This window comes from Apium graveolens, chromosome 11, assembly GCF_009905375.1.
Source record: "Apium graveolens cultivar Ventura chromosome 11, ASM990537v1, whole genome shotgun sequence".
NCBI classification, from domain to species: domain Eukaryota; kingdom Viridiplantae; phylum Streptophyta; class Magnoliopsida; order Apiales; family Apiaceae; genus Apium; species Apium graveolens.
The window spans coordinates 142,893,756-142,908,334 of NC_133657.1; the positions used below are offsets into that span (position 1 = coordinate 142,893,756).

A 14,579-nucleotide genomic window follows, 5' to 3' on the forward strand; every position below is an offset into this window, starting at 1 on the left:
ACACCAAATTACTAGGTAGAAACTTGCTCAAATTTTGGAATATAGACAAATTTGCTAAAAAACCTAGACGAGCTCCACAGCCTCGACTGGAGACGAGATTACTAAAAACCCTAGATGAACTGGAAAATTACAACTATACACACAACTTTACAATTTAGTCTACACCTTACTATAGCAGTGTGGTAAAACTGTTCGGCAGAGCTGCTCCCAGTACAAGAAGAGATCTTGATTTTGATTCTCTCATCCTGCTATACTTAAATGTATCAGCTAACAAAATAAATACTAAATTGGTTGGCAAATGTAACTTTTTAGACAAACTCAAACCGCATAAGCAATTTCACTGAAGTATATTTCACTCCTTTGCGGTCATAGAGAGACACAGCCCTGATTCCTGGCCTTATTTGGAAAACAGGAATACAATTCTGACCACCAAAATCATCTGTTTCCGGCCCATTATCTGCATCACGTACTTCAATGCAAAGTATAGCCAGTTCTGGAGCAGACATTGGAAACTCAAATTCTTCATTCCAACACGGAGTCCAGCTGTCGTACTTAATTACCGTTTTGTGTTTTCTTATGTCTGCAGGCACTCCAACTATACTAACCTGTTCAAGGAATAATGAAGTAAGCATCAACATATATCACTAAGCAATACCTGACAATATTGATTAGCATATCATGATAATATTTTTGAAGCAATTCTCCGAACAAGAAATCTTGGGGATATATTTAGTTTGATGTCATAAATCGACGCAAATGCTGTTTCTGACAATTTGAAAAAAATTACACAGTAGTAGTATAGTTTATTTATTCCTATAAACTTTTCTAGATATTTGAGGCAAGGGATCTATACCCAAATTCATAAATTTATAGATGAACACTTCCAATATATCCATGGGCAGATTAAAATTTTGTAGTCTAGGAAATGGCTTTGACCGGAAATCTATAATGCTCAAAGCAAAGAACTTTTTAACTTTGGCAGATTTAAATTTTGTAGTCTAAGAAATGGTTTTGACTGGAAGTCTTCGATGCTCAAAGCAAAACTTTTCAATTGAAGAATATGAGTATTCCGCGGTACCATAATGTTCTGGGGAATTTCTGCAGCCATGCTTGAAAGAAAGTCATGAATTACCTTAGTGTAAAAATCTGGTGGGGAATATGAATCAAAGTGAGTTTTCTTAAAATCCAAATGCCAACCGTCACCAATATATACTTTCACCTGTTATGTTACATTGAAAAGTGTTTACTGGTTGTTCAAAAGAAATGACCGGTGTTGAAGAATTTGCATGCTACCTTCATAGTTTTCTTCACAGGAAGGTTTACTTTGGGATCAAATACACGATCATCTGAATTAGACTTCAGTAAGAATTCAGGCTTTTTTACATAGCCGCACCCTCCATTGGCTCTGAACATCCCATGCATCAACCAGAGATATTTACCATATCCCTGCAATTTATTTCCATTTAATGGAACAGTACGATCAATTATTATGAACAAGGACTAAAATTGAACCAAAAGCACTGCAGCAGTACCGAAACTAATTTTGTCTATTTAGTTATGCACCTTTGGGATGATACATTGATTTCTCAAAGCAAAATCGTGAATATGGAACTACATTTAAAACAAGAACAGAAAAATACCTGCATATTAAATGCAACCATCTGAGCTCCATGCATCCAACCTATTAATGGATTGTAATTTGACGAGTTAAACCGAATACCTTTAGGGTATATTCTTAAGATGTTCTTTTGAGTGAACCTAGTTATCAAATAAGAATATGCCATCGGTTAAAGTCTGTAAAATGCAAACCAGAAGCAAATGCTATATTTAATAATAACTGTGGTAATGAAAACCTGAACTGTAATATGTTGCAAATTATTTCATCAAGAAGTACCTTACAACATCCACTCCATGAGATTTAGCTGCCTTCTCAAGTCCTTGTTCACTCAAACTAAGACGTCTAACTTTATTAGCTTCAACTTTTAAAGCTTCATTTAGACCTCCTTTTGGTTTCCCAGCATATATGGCAATAAGACCCTTGTAATCGGGTGACACATTGATCTTTTGGTCAGGAGGCTCATCAAAATTTGCAGCACTCTGACTGTGGATGTCGATGTCAAAGCTCTATTAGGCAGAAAATCATATATGTCATTAAGAAAGTTGGAATTGATTAATTAGATTATATGAAGAGTTAGGACAGTTTTTATGCCAGTCACATGCACCTTATCGTTATCTTCCTGATCATCTGTATCATATATTGGCTCATCATCCCATGGACTGACTTCATAGTCCTTTCTACTTGACAGGTTATTTTGGATGTTCTCAGTTTTATCTTTAACATACTCCTTTGGAGGTTTAGTTGATATAATTACCCGATGTTTCAATTTTTCTGGCGATGGCAACTTTTTTATATCATCTAAATCAGAGCAATATAGCACGTCTCCAAATGTCTCAGTGAGCATCTGCCATGTAAAAATTCGAAAACAAAAGATATTATTACCGACCTTTTAGGTTTAGAATATCACAGAACCTTGTGAAAAAGATGAAACAAATAGAAAATTCATTACACATGTACACAAATCTCCACTTACCTGAGCTGCTTTAGCCTGAAGATCTGGTGTAAGGTGGTCTTCTAGAGTTATTACGACAGGGTAAGGTGAGGTAGCAAAGGCATGCTCTTTGATTGATCTTAAACAGGTCAAAAATTCCACTGGAGTTGTGAGGGTCCTAAAGTCAGTAAAACAGAATATAAACAAAAGCGTCCACACATCAAGAATAGACAGAAAATGAGGAAATCTAGCTAGCCAATTTTCATTTTCAGATAAACAACCCATATTTGTGTAATACTTCCTAAGAAGCATTTTTAGAGTGCTTAGGCTGTAAATGGCTTATTAGTTCTACACATTCGTAATTCTGGCCCCGCACTTGTAAGTAAAAGAAAATCGAATGTACAAATTCAGAAGAAAGTATTAATCTAACTCGCATACCATCCGTGTTTGACACATATAGCACTCCTTCTTGAGCTTGAGTCTGGCCATATATCAAGTTCTATAACTCTTACACCTCTTTTTAGTGCCTTTATGATTGGGACATCACAGGAAGCACTGTTGAGCTGATTTCCTGTCAAGTACGAATTATGTCCGGTGTATATGAAATAATGTGACAGAGGTTCTGTCATGTCTTGATTAACCTAGAAAAGAACATGTGTTCTTGTTAGCTAATCTAGAACAGAACAGGTGTTCTTGTTACCTATAAAGTTCGTAATACAGAATACAGATCAAGAGATATCATATTGAAATAAAAATTAGTAATAGAGTTATATGATTAGCTGACAGCAAGCTCTGCCCCCAAACAGATTTATAATCTGATATATTAGCACTGTTGATTAATATTTTTTTTTGTTAATTGACTATACACGACACGCAAGGAGTCGAACTCATGAACTGGTTCAAAAACTCATCCAGTGCACCAGCACTTTGTTGGCTAATCTTAAAATTTCCTACTTCAATAGTTAAGCAGGAAATCACACTAATAGGCATGTCTTAAATTTAATTTAAGAAACCAGTTATGCTTGTCCTGTTTCCAATCATGAAATTAGAAACATGCTAATTATTCTTTAATTACAAATTTTGCTTACTCATCTCAAAAGGCACTCTTTAAATATTCATTAATATACATGTAAATTTTAGTTAACTTATGTTTTAGCACATCTGCGCCTAACAAAAGAAGATGACACTTCTGGAATGTAAAGAACTCAAAAGTTACAACTTAAAAAGATATTTAACAAAAAAGTCATAATATGTGCCAGTTGGCACCCCTTTTTTATGACTCTTTAACACTGTGCTCCAGAGTTCTTTAATGTGCTCCCGAGTTTATCCTAAAAAAAAGGATATAAGTTTTTTGATAAAGAAGAATACGTTGAAATTTACTGAGAAAGAAGTGCTAGAGCATATCTCCTAATTAACTTAAAGAAAACTTGGTAAGCATATTTTGAAAATTTCTCTCCTATCTTCTCTTTTTGTCCTTTTTCTAGCTCTGGCATTGGCGTTGCAAGTTTCTCCTACTTTAATACAATAAAGTGAACAGAATTATTCATGGTTGAGTGAAAATAATAAGATTCTACTCCAACAATAATAGTTGATCTTTTTAACTAATCAACAAATTGATGACTATGCAGCTGGTAATTGTTGGTCCCTCAATCAAATTGATACCCTAATCACTGATTCCATTAATTTTTGATAGAGTGGTTAATCAAATTGATGGACCAATATGTTAATATAGAATTGTTGTATTAGTAAACTCCGTCAAATCCTTAACTGTTGTTTATCGGTGTATATGCTCTACTCTAGGCTAATGCAGTATTATTGTTACTATACTATGCATCATTCAATCAATTATTCAAAATATGTACCATACCTGAGATGACATGGGGGGATTGAGATCAGTAGAAAAAAGGTAATGATAAAAATCATCAAGATTAAGAGAATGTCTGGTAAACTTAGTTATATGATGCCTTCTATGCACCACTTGCTGCACAATACTCTCCGCATCAAATATCGGAGCTCCGAAATCATCTTGCATGTCTACCAAGAATCTCCGGAGCTGTTCCGGAGTCAAGTGTGATCCACCTTCTGAATATTTCTTGAAAGTTTCAATCACGTCTGGTGGTGGTGCAGCTTCCGTTACACGAAACCTTCTTGTGAAGAAAATGCACACACTATAGCTCCCCATTTCTAGCTATGTCAAGCAATGGATCATATCTTTCTCAGGTATATAAGTACATAGACAATTTGTGTAAGCGGATAAAATGGACTACCTAGTAGTTGGGATATTAAAGAATTGGTATTGTAAAACGTCGCAATAGAGGGAACTTAGTAGTTGAGTTATTAAAGAAGGGAGTAATGAAGTGTTCTGTAATGATCCTACAACTTCAACAGTACAATGCCAACTTGAGGAAACTGAAATGCAGGTTAAAAATAGTGACAAAATAGTAACGCATAATCCTCCATAGTCGAATCGAATCAAATTAGAAAATTGATTTTAAATTTTAAATTTAGTTTTACAAATTTGTGATTAGATCAATTTGGCTTGAATTAGATATAGTTGTAAGAATTTATGAACCCAAAAAATGCAAAAAAATATTATGAAATCATTAAACCAAAGTAACTAAACAAATAAATAAATTAGTTCGATCACTCATCCAAATATTAATCCGTACAGAAACTGAAACTATCAAACTTCAACTCAATATTATTCGAAATATCATTAGAACAAAATAAATTAATAAATAAAATCGATCTCTCTCGTTCAAATATTAGTACCTAAAACAATTGAAACTATCAAATTTTGACTCGATACAAATCGGAAGAGGCAATATCTAATTTTCGATGATTAAATTCGAGTGATAGAGATAAATAAATTATGATAGTATAATTAAATACTGCAAGGTGTGGGCTGCTAGGCCCAATAAAAAGATATATGATACTCAGACCAGAAAGGTTAAACCTGATGGACCAGATCAGGCCTGATGGAATAAAGAAGGCCCAAAAGCCCTGATTATTAATTAATTTCGTAATTAATTAATAAGGGAAAAATCAGCTATTGAGAAGAGTCCCGATAAGGATATAAATCCTTATAGATTAGCCTCAAGGCCACCTAAAAGGATAAGGAATCAGTTTCCTACTATCTAGGACTCCAAAATCCATTCTAATTATGAGACTTGCCCACCAAGTCTCCTATACCAAGTCCAATTCAAGGACTCCCAACATCTATATAAGGGGCCTCACCCCACAAATCAGACCTACGTTTTTTGGCTTGATTCTCTAATTCACAGAGATACGTAGGCATCTCGTAAAGGCAGAGTTGAGCTACGAAACACGAGAGCAGCCATTAAAGGCCTTGAGCTCCCGAATCTTAGTAATAAATACAGCAAATAATAACCTTAGTTTTTTATCCATAACATTTGGCGCCGTCTGTGGGAATCGCAACAACAACCATGGCGAGAACACGAAGAACAATTGGAGCTCTAGAGGAAGGAACACCATCAGAGACAACCCAGGTGATTTCATCAACCGTGGAGGTTCCTCCCCATTCAACTTATGCATCTACTCAAGCGGAAACCCAGATAAGGGCAACTCAATCTCAGCCACAAGGGATGACTCCCCCGACTATTCAAGGTACGAATCCTCAAGTTCAACAAGTACATATACCTGTGAATTCTCGACCCGTCGGGTATGAATATTCAACTGTTGTTACCACTAACCCCCCTTATGGGATGCCCCTTTACCCCGAGGTTGGAGAAAGTGGATATGCTGGGCGAAGTGAAGCACGAGGGCAATCACCCCCTTATATACGAGGTTTGGCCCATATCCCCGAGGATCGGGAATTTTCTGGTCCTTACACTGAGAGAGATTCCGAATCTTCGGATGATGAAGTGGCCCCAAGAAGGAGACGTCCAGGCAAGGAGCCGATGGCCGATGGAAGGCAACGCCCTCGAAGCACCCAAGGGGCGAATCCCCAGGAAGTGCAGGAAAGGATAAGGGCTCATGAGGCTGAGATCCAAAGGCTGAGGCGTGACTTGGAAGCTCACCAGGCCACCAGACCCCAGATGCCTCCTAGGGGGAGAAATCCTCCTCCTGTCATAGACCTGGATGGTCCGGTACGAAGAAGGGTTGTCTTTCCAAGAACTGATCTAAGCAATCTCCTTCCCCTTGGAGACCCTGATGATCCAACTCCACCCTTCACAGAAGCAATAATGAATGCCCATATCTCAAGGAAATTCAAGATGCCCACTATCAAAACCTATGATGGCACCGGAGACCCCGCTAACCATGTCAGGACATTCTCTAATACACTGTTGCTGCAACCCGTGAATGACGCTATTAAGTGTCGGGCCTTCCCTCAAACCCTGTCGGGTATGGCTCAAAGATGGTACAGTCGCTTGCCCCCAAATTCTATTGGATCGTTCAGAGAATTAAGTCAGGCTTTTATTAAGCAATTCATCAGTGGAAGAGTCCATGAGAAAAGTTCAGCATCTCTTATGAGTCTTGTGCAGGGAGCTAAGGAATCCTTGAGAGATTACCTGAATCGTTTCACAAAGGAGGCTTTAAAAGTCTCGGACCTTGATGATAAGGTAGCCATGATAGCACTGCAACAAGGAACTAGGGACGAGTTTTTTAAGATGTCCTTGGCCAAACGTCCCCCTGAAAGCATGTTGCAGCTCCAAGAGAGGGCAGGGAAGTATATCAAGGTTGAAGAAAGTATGAGGAAGACCATAGTAAGTAATGAGCCCACTGGAGGCAAGAAGCGGAAAACTGATTTAGAATATATTGCAAAAGACAAATATCCTAGGACCGAACAAAACCCTGATTCAACCCCCAAGAGGGGAGGACCTGGGCAAAAGTTCACTGAATACGCTAAGTTGAATGCTCCTAGAAGTCAGATTTTCATGGAGATTGAGAAAGACAGAGATATTCGCTGGCCTAAGCCCTTGAAGGCTGATCCCGCCAAGCTAGATAAGGGCAAGTATTGCAGGTTTCACAAAGATGTTGGCCATGACACCGATGAGTGTAGGCAATTGAAAGATGAAATTGAGTTTTTGATTCGAAAAGGAAGATTGAACAAGTATATTGGAGATGGAGGGGACATAAATAATAATGGAAGGAAGAACTTTGAAGATCGTAGGAGGGACCAAGACGATCAGGGGCGGAATCCCCAACCTAGAGGGCCGGTTATAAATGCAATTTTTGGAGGACCGCGACGCCCTCGAGGGACTGTGATAAACACAATCTTTGGAGGTCCAACTGCTGCTGGATTGTCCAAAAATTCCAGAAAGGCATATACTAGGGAGGTTATGCATATTGTTGGAGAAGCCCCGAAGAGGGCCAGGACAGAAGTAGCATTGGCTTTTGATGATTCTGACCTAGAGGGTGTGAAGTTTCCCCATGACGACCCGCTGGTCATAACACCGATAATAGGAAATAGCCCGGTTAAGAGGGTCCTTGTGGATAATGGTGCTTCTGTGGATATCTTGCTCCACGACACCTTTCTAAGAATGGGGTATAACGACTCCCAGTTGACACCAACCGACATGCCGATATATGGATTTGCTGGAGTAGAATGTCCTGTGGAAGGGATAATCAAATTGCCGACCACCATAGGTACGGAACCAAGGCAAGCAACGCAGATGCTGGATTTCGTGGTGGTAAAGGCTAGTTCAACTTATAATGCTATCATGGGGAGAACATGGATACATGCCTTCAAGGCAGTCCCCTCTTCCTACCATTCAGTCACGAAGTTTCCCACCCGAAACGGGATTGGAGAAGAGAGAGGAGATCAAAAAATGGCTAGCTTTGAGGGCAGATGGAGTCGGGGGGCAGGTTCTTCCTATTGAAGATATGGATGTTCGAGAAAATGACGAGAATAGAGGAAGGCCGGCAGAAGAATTGGTTTCGGTTCCTTTAAACCCCGAGAATCCTGAAAGGATGACTTTCATTGGAGCCACATTGGAAGAGCCCCTTAGAGGGAAGTTGATAAAAATTTTGCAAGAAAATAGTGATGTGTTTGCTTGGTCAGCAGCTGATATGCCAGGCATAGACTCGGGGCTGATTACTCATAAGTTGAACGTGGATCCAAGCCGGAAGACAGTGAAACAAAAGAAAAGAAATTTTGCCCCGGAAAGACAAGAGCCTATAAAACAGGAAGTAGAAAAGCTCATAGAGGCTGGTTTCATTGAGGAGATTCAATTTCCGGAGTGGTTAGCAAACCCTGTAATGGTGAAGAAGGCTAATGGAAAGTGGAGGATGTGTATAGACTTCACTGATCTAAATGATGCATGCCCCAAAGACTGTTTTCCGCTGCCTAGAATTGATACTTTGATTGATGCTACTGCTGGACATGAGATGCTGAGTTTCATGAAGCTCCTATGGAAAATGAAGGGTCGAAAATCGAATTTTAAATTGGTTCGATCAGAGTCCTGATCGACGCAGAAGAGAGTCCTGATCGATATCTCATTCGAACAGGAGGGAAGAAATCCCCTAAGTTCGATCAGAGTCCTGATCGACGCAAAAAAGGATCCTGATCGATATCTCATTCGAACAGGAGGGAAGAAATCCCCTAAGATCGATCAGAGTCCTGATCGACACAGAAGAGAGTCTTGATCGATATTCTATTCGATCAGAATGGTAGAAAGCCACTTAATTCGATCAGAATCCTGATCGAAATCGATCAGGAATCCTGGTCGATTAAACCCATGTATCAGTCGACTAGGGTGTCACTTTGAAGGCCAATTCGATCAGAATCCTGATCGAAATCGATCAGGAATCCTGTCGACCAGAATGTAAGTTCCTGAGCTAATTCGATCAGGATCCTGATCGAAATCGGTCAGGAATCCTGATCGATTTTGTATACATCCTGATCGATTTTAAGCCAGAAAAATAAGGATAAATCCCAGAAATTAAGGGAAAAATCCAGAAAAATAAGGATAAATCCCAGAAATTAGGGAAAAATCCAGAAAAATAGGGATAAATCCCAGAAATTGGGGAGAAATCCAGAAAAATAGGGATAAATCCCAGAAATTGGGGAGAAATCCAGAAAAATAGGGATAAATCCCAGAAATTAGGGAAAAATCCAGAAAATTAAGGATAAATCCCGGAAAATTAGGGGAAAATCCAGAAATTATAGGAAAAATCCCAGAAAATGAGGGAAAAATCCAGAAATTAAGGAAAAATCCCAGAAAATTAGGGAAAAATCCAGAAAATTAGGGAAAATCCTGGAAATTAGGGAAAAATCCCGGAAATAAGGGAAAAATTCCTGGAAATTAAGATAATTCCTGAATAAAAGGAAAATTCATTGTAAATGTGTAGGTCGCTCCACACTTTACGCGAAAACGAAACTCTGTAAGGGAATAAACAGACTTAACTTCTGCGAAACCTAATCAATGTTTCCCAAAAGTTGAGGGGCAAATGATAGGGATAAATAAATTATGATAGTATAATTAAATACTGCAAGGTGTGGGCTGCTAGGCCCAATAAAAAGATATATGATATTCAGACTAGAAAGGTTAAACCTGATGGATCAGATCAGGCCTGATGGAATAAAGAAGGCCCAAAAGCCCTGATTATTAATTAATTTCGTAATTAATTAATAAGGGAAAAATCAGCTATTGAGAAGAGTCCCGATAAGGATATAAATCCTTATAGATTAGCCTCAAGGCCACCTAAAAGGATAATGAATCAGTTTTCTACTATCTAGGACTCCAAAGTCCATTCTAATTATGAGACTTGCCCACCAAGTCTTCTATACCAAGTCCAATTCAAGGACTCCCAACATCTATATAAGGGGCCTCACCCCACAAATCAGAACTACGTTTTTTGGCTTGATTCTCTAATTCACAGAGATACGTAGGCATCTCGTAAAGGCAGAGTTGAGCTACGAAACACGAGAGCAGCCATTAAAGGTCTTGAGCTCCCGAATCTTAGTAATAAATACAGCAAATAATAACCTTAGTTTTTTATCCATAACATCGAGCAATTAACATGTAGGCCATTTCAGAAGCAACTTTTTCAACATTTGTGTGCTCTGTTGATCCGATAATGAAGACATCACTATTTCTTCTTTCATTTTCAGTAGTTGCTATTAATTAAATGATCATAATGGAGGTATTATAACAAATAAAAACGATTTGAATATTCGTCACTTTTTTAAAATATAATTTTAATAATGTTATCACATTAAAAAGAAAAATTTACCCAGAAAAAGCATATCAACCGAGAAGAATGGTCTGAATGAGAAATAGTAAAAAGCAAAAGGTATGTTGCATCAGAAGACGTAGTGCTATATTTATCAGAGAACTACAGAACCTAAAAGCTCTGCACTTGTTTTGTAGTAGCGTTTTTTGTTCTGCAGAATTTTTGGTTGGACAAGTTTTGTTCTGCAGGCTTTTTCGTTTTAGCGACTTTTTTGTCATATGATAGTATTAGATAAAAGTTTGTAATTGATTCGTTCAACATATAGAAGTCACTTTCCCCTTGATCCGAATAAAACATGAAAAATCTTTAACGGAAAAGTATTGGCAAATACATGACCAGCTCAAAGCATATATACATCAAAATACTTATATAATTCTAAACGATTCTTCTAGTTGGCTGTTGTTCATCAGGTTTAGGGGGAATGACTTCAGTCTCCTGAATAATTTTACTCTTCTTTTCCATCCAACTTCGGATAACATTATTGTCCCGAGGTGGTAGTGCGCATGGAGGATTTAGAGATGGAAATGCAGTTGATCTTTCTAAGAAACTTCTCTTTTTCTCGTCAGCGTAACAAAGAAGAGAATCATAACATACTTCTAGAGCTGTTGGAGGTCGAACAGGCTTAAAATCCAGTAGTTTCGAGTACTCGCTGATTAGATGAAACATATAATCATATACCCCATCCATGCTTATACTTTCCATGAGATCCTGTGCTGCTTTTCCCATTGCTTCCGCCTATGCAAAAAAATCAACAAAACTTCCTAAAAGCATTTTAACTACTGAACATATACTAACACGTCACAAAGCTTAAAAGGCACCATACCAAAGTAATTGATAATAATACCTGACGAATATGTCTGTTACCCCATTCAACTGCAAACTTTATCGAAGGGCATAAATTTGAAGGAGATATAGGCCAGTAGTTCTTCTTCGGAAAAAGGCCACGACTAAAGAAATCTTCATATTCAGGATGTATAAGTAGAGGAACAGAACCACAGGATAGAATATATTTTAGGCTTACGGACCAAGCGTAACCTTCTGCATAGATCTTATACCTGCAAAACTTACACATAAAGATTAAAAATTACACAGTCCCATTAGAACTATACATTATTCAATCGCCTCCGTATTTTCTTACCGATTTTTGCATTGGTTCGATAGTTTAGACTTGGCAAATCCATGTTTTTTTTCTTCAGTCCAATTCTATTATTCAGCATAAATTAAAGGTCAAAGAATGATAAAACCATATGTAACATAAAAATATTTTTTGTTTAAAAAACTTGGTCACAAAGCCTGCAGTGTAAACCTGTCGCACAATTCTCGCCCCCCAGAGCTCTGTGTCATTACATTCCAGCAATGCTAGACGAATAGGAGAAACAACGTCAGGATTACCCTTCCAGTAGGCATGAGGAATCTTCTTTTTCCAACTTTTAGAATTTGCACCTCGTTTAATGCTTTTGAATTCTTCGTCCCAGGGTGATATATTTACCTCTTCCCTGTAAGAAAATCAATAACATCAGACACACAAAGTGAAGATCAATTCTAATTAAGTAAAGAGGATTTTATTTAATATTCGCACCAGCCCCAGAAAGACCAATCAGGAAACGGGATATCATAGTGTTCAGCTGAAGTGCAATAGCGAAACAGAGGGAAAGGCCATAATGCATGCTCAGTCCGATTGATAACAGGCTTGTCCATACAATCAAACATCAAATCCACATCCGGAACGTGCCCAGGATACCTCCTCAGGAGCTGCACAAAACCCCAAACAGTGAAAAGGGACCGGCTTTGAACGCATCCATAGTAGGAATCAACATAGAGTCTTCCGTCAATTATCACAACACGAAATGCAGCAGCAGTATTTTTAGCTGCCATCAAATGAGCCATTGAAATTCGTGTTTTGTGCCATGGCTCCAGGTCATGATGTATCCATCTATAGAAATCAGGGCACTTCTCAGCATGGTTACTTGACATGGACAGTTTGCTCTGAATTGGAAATCTGTTGCCGCTTCCACATTTGAAATAAGAACATTGTATCACCTTGGAGGCTTTTGTGTATCCAGTTTCGAAATTGCTTTTTTCTTTGTCAGGAAATATTTGCCACGGTGTTGGCTCTAGGTTGTGACCTGCAATCGTCTTGGTCCGAGATACATAACTATGCACCTGGTTTATCAATTGCCATAGTTCTCAGTTAATACTGGTTACAACTCATATACATAAAATCATGTTGTACTACAAACCATTTTGAACTACAAACTTAACAAATTTTAAACTACAAATACCATGAATTCTACTACTACAATATAAATTCCACAAAATTTAAGGTTCTGTTGCTTTTGTTGTAAGGATTTCATATTAAACAAACCGTAGACCTCACACAGGGGGCAAGAACTTGGTCACAAACATAAGATTTTAACTAATATATCAATGGAGGTCACCAATAACTAATCGGAGTACAGACACAAAACAGAATTCAACAAAAAACCATACACAATTATAATTTCTTTCTGTTTCATATATGATTATTTGTCGGCAGAGTTCTGAAAACTGCTGTTCGCAACAGGAGACTGCATATAGTATAATAATTAAAAAAAAATCTATTACCACATTTAACTTGTGCATATAGCCACATCTTTTTTCTAAGTTATGTTGTGTTCCTGCAATCACTAGCAGAACCAGGATTCAGAAATATTTATCAGGATTTTAAAAACAGAAGATGATCTATATATACTACATTTTACGTTTAGTCGAGACTACAGCCTATGTTAGGCACGACTACAAAACTCAAAACAAAAAGACATGATCATGAGTATATATGTATAAAGAAACACAGAGGCAGGGGGAGAGAGAGACCTGAAAAAGGAGGAAGAGTGAGAGAGAGATGAAGGCAGCAAGAGGGTAAACATAACGAGGGTAAAAAAGGAGAGATCTGGTTTTGGATTTAGAAAGCAAACCCATGATAATAATAGTAGTAGTTTGATGATGACGATGATCTCTGGTTCAGCATACTTTGTGGTGGTGGCGGCAGTGTGCGTGAATTACTACTACTAGTGTTACGTACACACTTACTACTCAAATTCTTCCTCTTGACTCTCTCCTTTTTGTTTTACTCACTCAACTCACCTTCACCTTCTTCTTCTACTGCACGTGGATGGACAACTAACCACTTATTTACTGTTCTCCTACCAAACCACTTCCTCTCTTCGCGCATGCCCATTCCATTTTTTTTTTTGTAATTTCGTTTATTATTGTTTCAGGTAAAAAGTTTTGTAGTGATTGTAATTGTATGAGAGTCCTTGTTGTCTCAGTACATAAAAAACTGTTTGGTAGTCGGCACAACACCTGTAATCATAGACCGATCATTTCGCCACCGCTAGAAAATGCGAAAATGACAAGTTTATGGGCCGGTTGGGAAATTTTAAAATAAGTAATTTATAATTTAAAATTAATAACTGGTTTAAAAGTGATAAATAGATTAATATTTTTAAATTATTTAAGTGTTTGGTTAATTTTATTTATAATTTAATTTTTTTTAACTTAAATAAACTAAAATAAATAATTTTTAAATATGATTATCTTAATTCATGACTTTTAAATTAACTTAACATTTTATATTTAAAATTTAAAATTATTAAAAAAGTGAAAAATCAAAATAAGTTCAGAAAAAGTTGTCGTTACCAACATTCAACTTATCAACTTATAAATTCTACATTCAACTTATAAGTTGGATCGACAAACAGTCCGAGATAAGTACTTACGAATTTATAAGCCAAAAGTAGCTTATAAGCCGGAAGACAAACATGCCCTATAATTTATTATAGAACACGAAAG

The 14,579-nt window shown here is 37.5% G+C and overlaps 2 protein-coding genes across 4 annotated transcripts; both read right to left on the minus strand.

Moving 5' to 3' along the window:
* Positions 1-304: 304 nt before the first annotated feature.
* LOC141697597 (phosphoinositide phospholipase C 4-like) lies at positions 305-4,835 on the minus strand. 2 transcript variants are annotated; one of them, XM_074502057.1, is made up of 9 exons: positions 4,417-4,832; positions 2,988-3,190; positions 2,592-2,727; positions 2,223-2,462; positions 1,895-2,124; positions 1,641-1,758; positions 1,294-1,446; positions 1,133-1,219; positions 305-605 (listed from the first exon to the last, which is right to left on the minus strand). In XM_074502057.1, the coding sequence occupies exons 1-9, from the start codon at positions 4,729-4,731 to the stop codon at positions 309-311; spliced, it is 1,779 nt and encodes a 592-aa protein (XP_074358158.1). In that variant the 5' UTR covers positions 4,732-4,832; the 3' UTR covers positions 305-308. The 2 variants fall into 2 exon arrangements, with proteins under 2 accessions (XP_074358158.1, XP_074358159.1); XM_074502058.1 differs by lacking the exon at positions 1,133-1,219 and having other exon boundaries at positions 4,417-4,835.
* Positions 4,836-10,969: 6,134 nt separating this feature from the next.
* LOC141697742 (uncharacterized) lies at positions 10,970-14,044 on the minus strand. 2 transcript variants are annotated; one of them, XM_074502263.1, is made up of 6 exons: positions 13,602-14,038; positions 12,328-12,911; positions 12,055-12,244; positions 11,887-11,951; positions 11,593-11,803; positions 10,970-11,483 (listed from the first exon to the last, which is right to left on the minus strand). In XM_074502263.1, the coding sequence occupies exons 1-6, from the start codon at positions 13,704-13,706 to the stop codon at positions 11,124-11,126; spliced, it is 1,515 nt and encodes a 504-aa protein (XP_074358364.1). In that variant the 5' UTR covers positions 13,707-14,038; the 3' UTR covers positions 10,970-11,123. The 2 variants fall into 2 exon arrangements, with proteins under 2 accessions (XP_074358364.1, XP_074358365.1); XM_074502264.1 differs by having other exon boundaries at positions 11,306-11,509; positions 13,602-14,044.
* Positions 14,045-14,579: the final 535 nt, after the last annotated feature.

What these genes read in the sequence shown, in the direction of transcription:
- LOC141697597 (XM_074502057.1), bottom strand. Translation starts at nt 4,731, where the DNA reads ATGGGGAGCTATAGTGTGTGCATTTTCTTCACAAGAAGGTTTCGTGTA. An exon ending in ATATGTGTCAAACACGGATG is followed by an intron (nt 2,728 to 2,987) that starts GTATGCGAGTTA and finishes TACTGACTTTAG; the next exon opens with GACCCTCACAACTCCAGTGG. An exon ending in CTGTGAAGAAAACTATGAAG is followed by an intron (nt 1,220 to 1,293) that starts GTAGCATGCAAA and finishes GTAACATAACAG; the next exon opens with GTGAAAGTATATATTGGTGA.
- LOC141697742 (XM_074502263.1), bottom strand. Translation starts at nt 13,706, where the DNA reads ATGGGTTTGCTTTCTAAATCCAAAACCAGATCTCTCCTTTTTTACCCT. An exon ending in CACTCTTCCTCCTTTTTCAG is followed by an intron (nt 12,912 to 13,601) that starts GTCTCTCTCTCC and finishes TTGATAAACCAG; the next exon opens with GTGCATAGTTATGTATCTCG. An exon ending in GATTGGTCTTTCTGGGGCTG is followed by an intron (nt 12,245 to 12,327) that starts GTGCGAATATTA and finishes ATTTTCTTACAG; the next exon opens with GGAAGAGGTAAATATATCAC.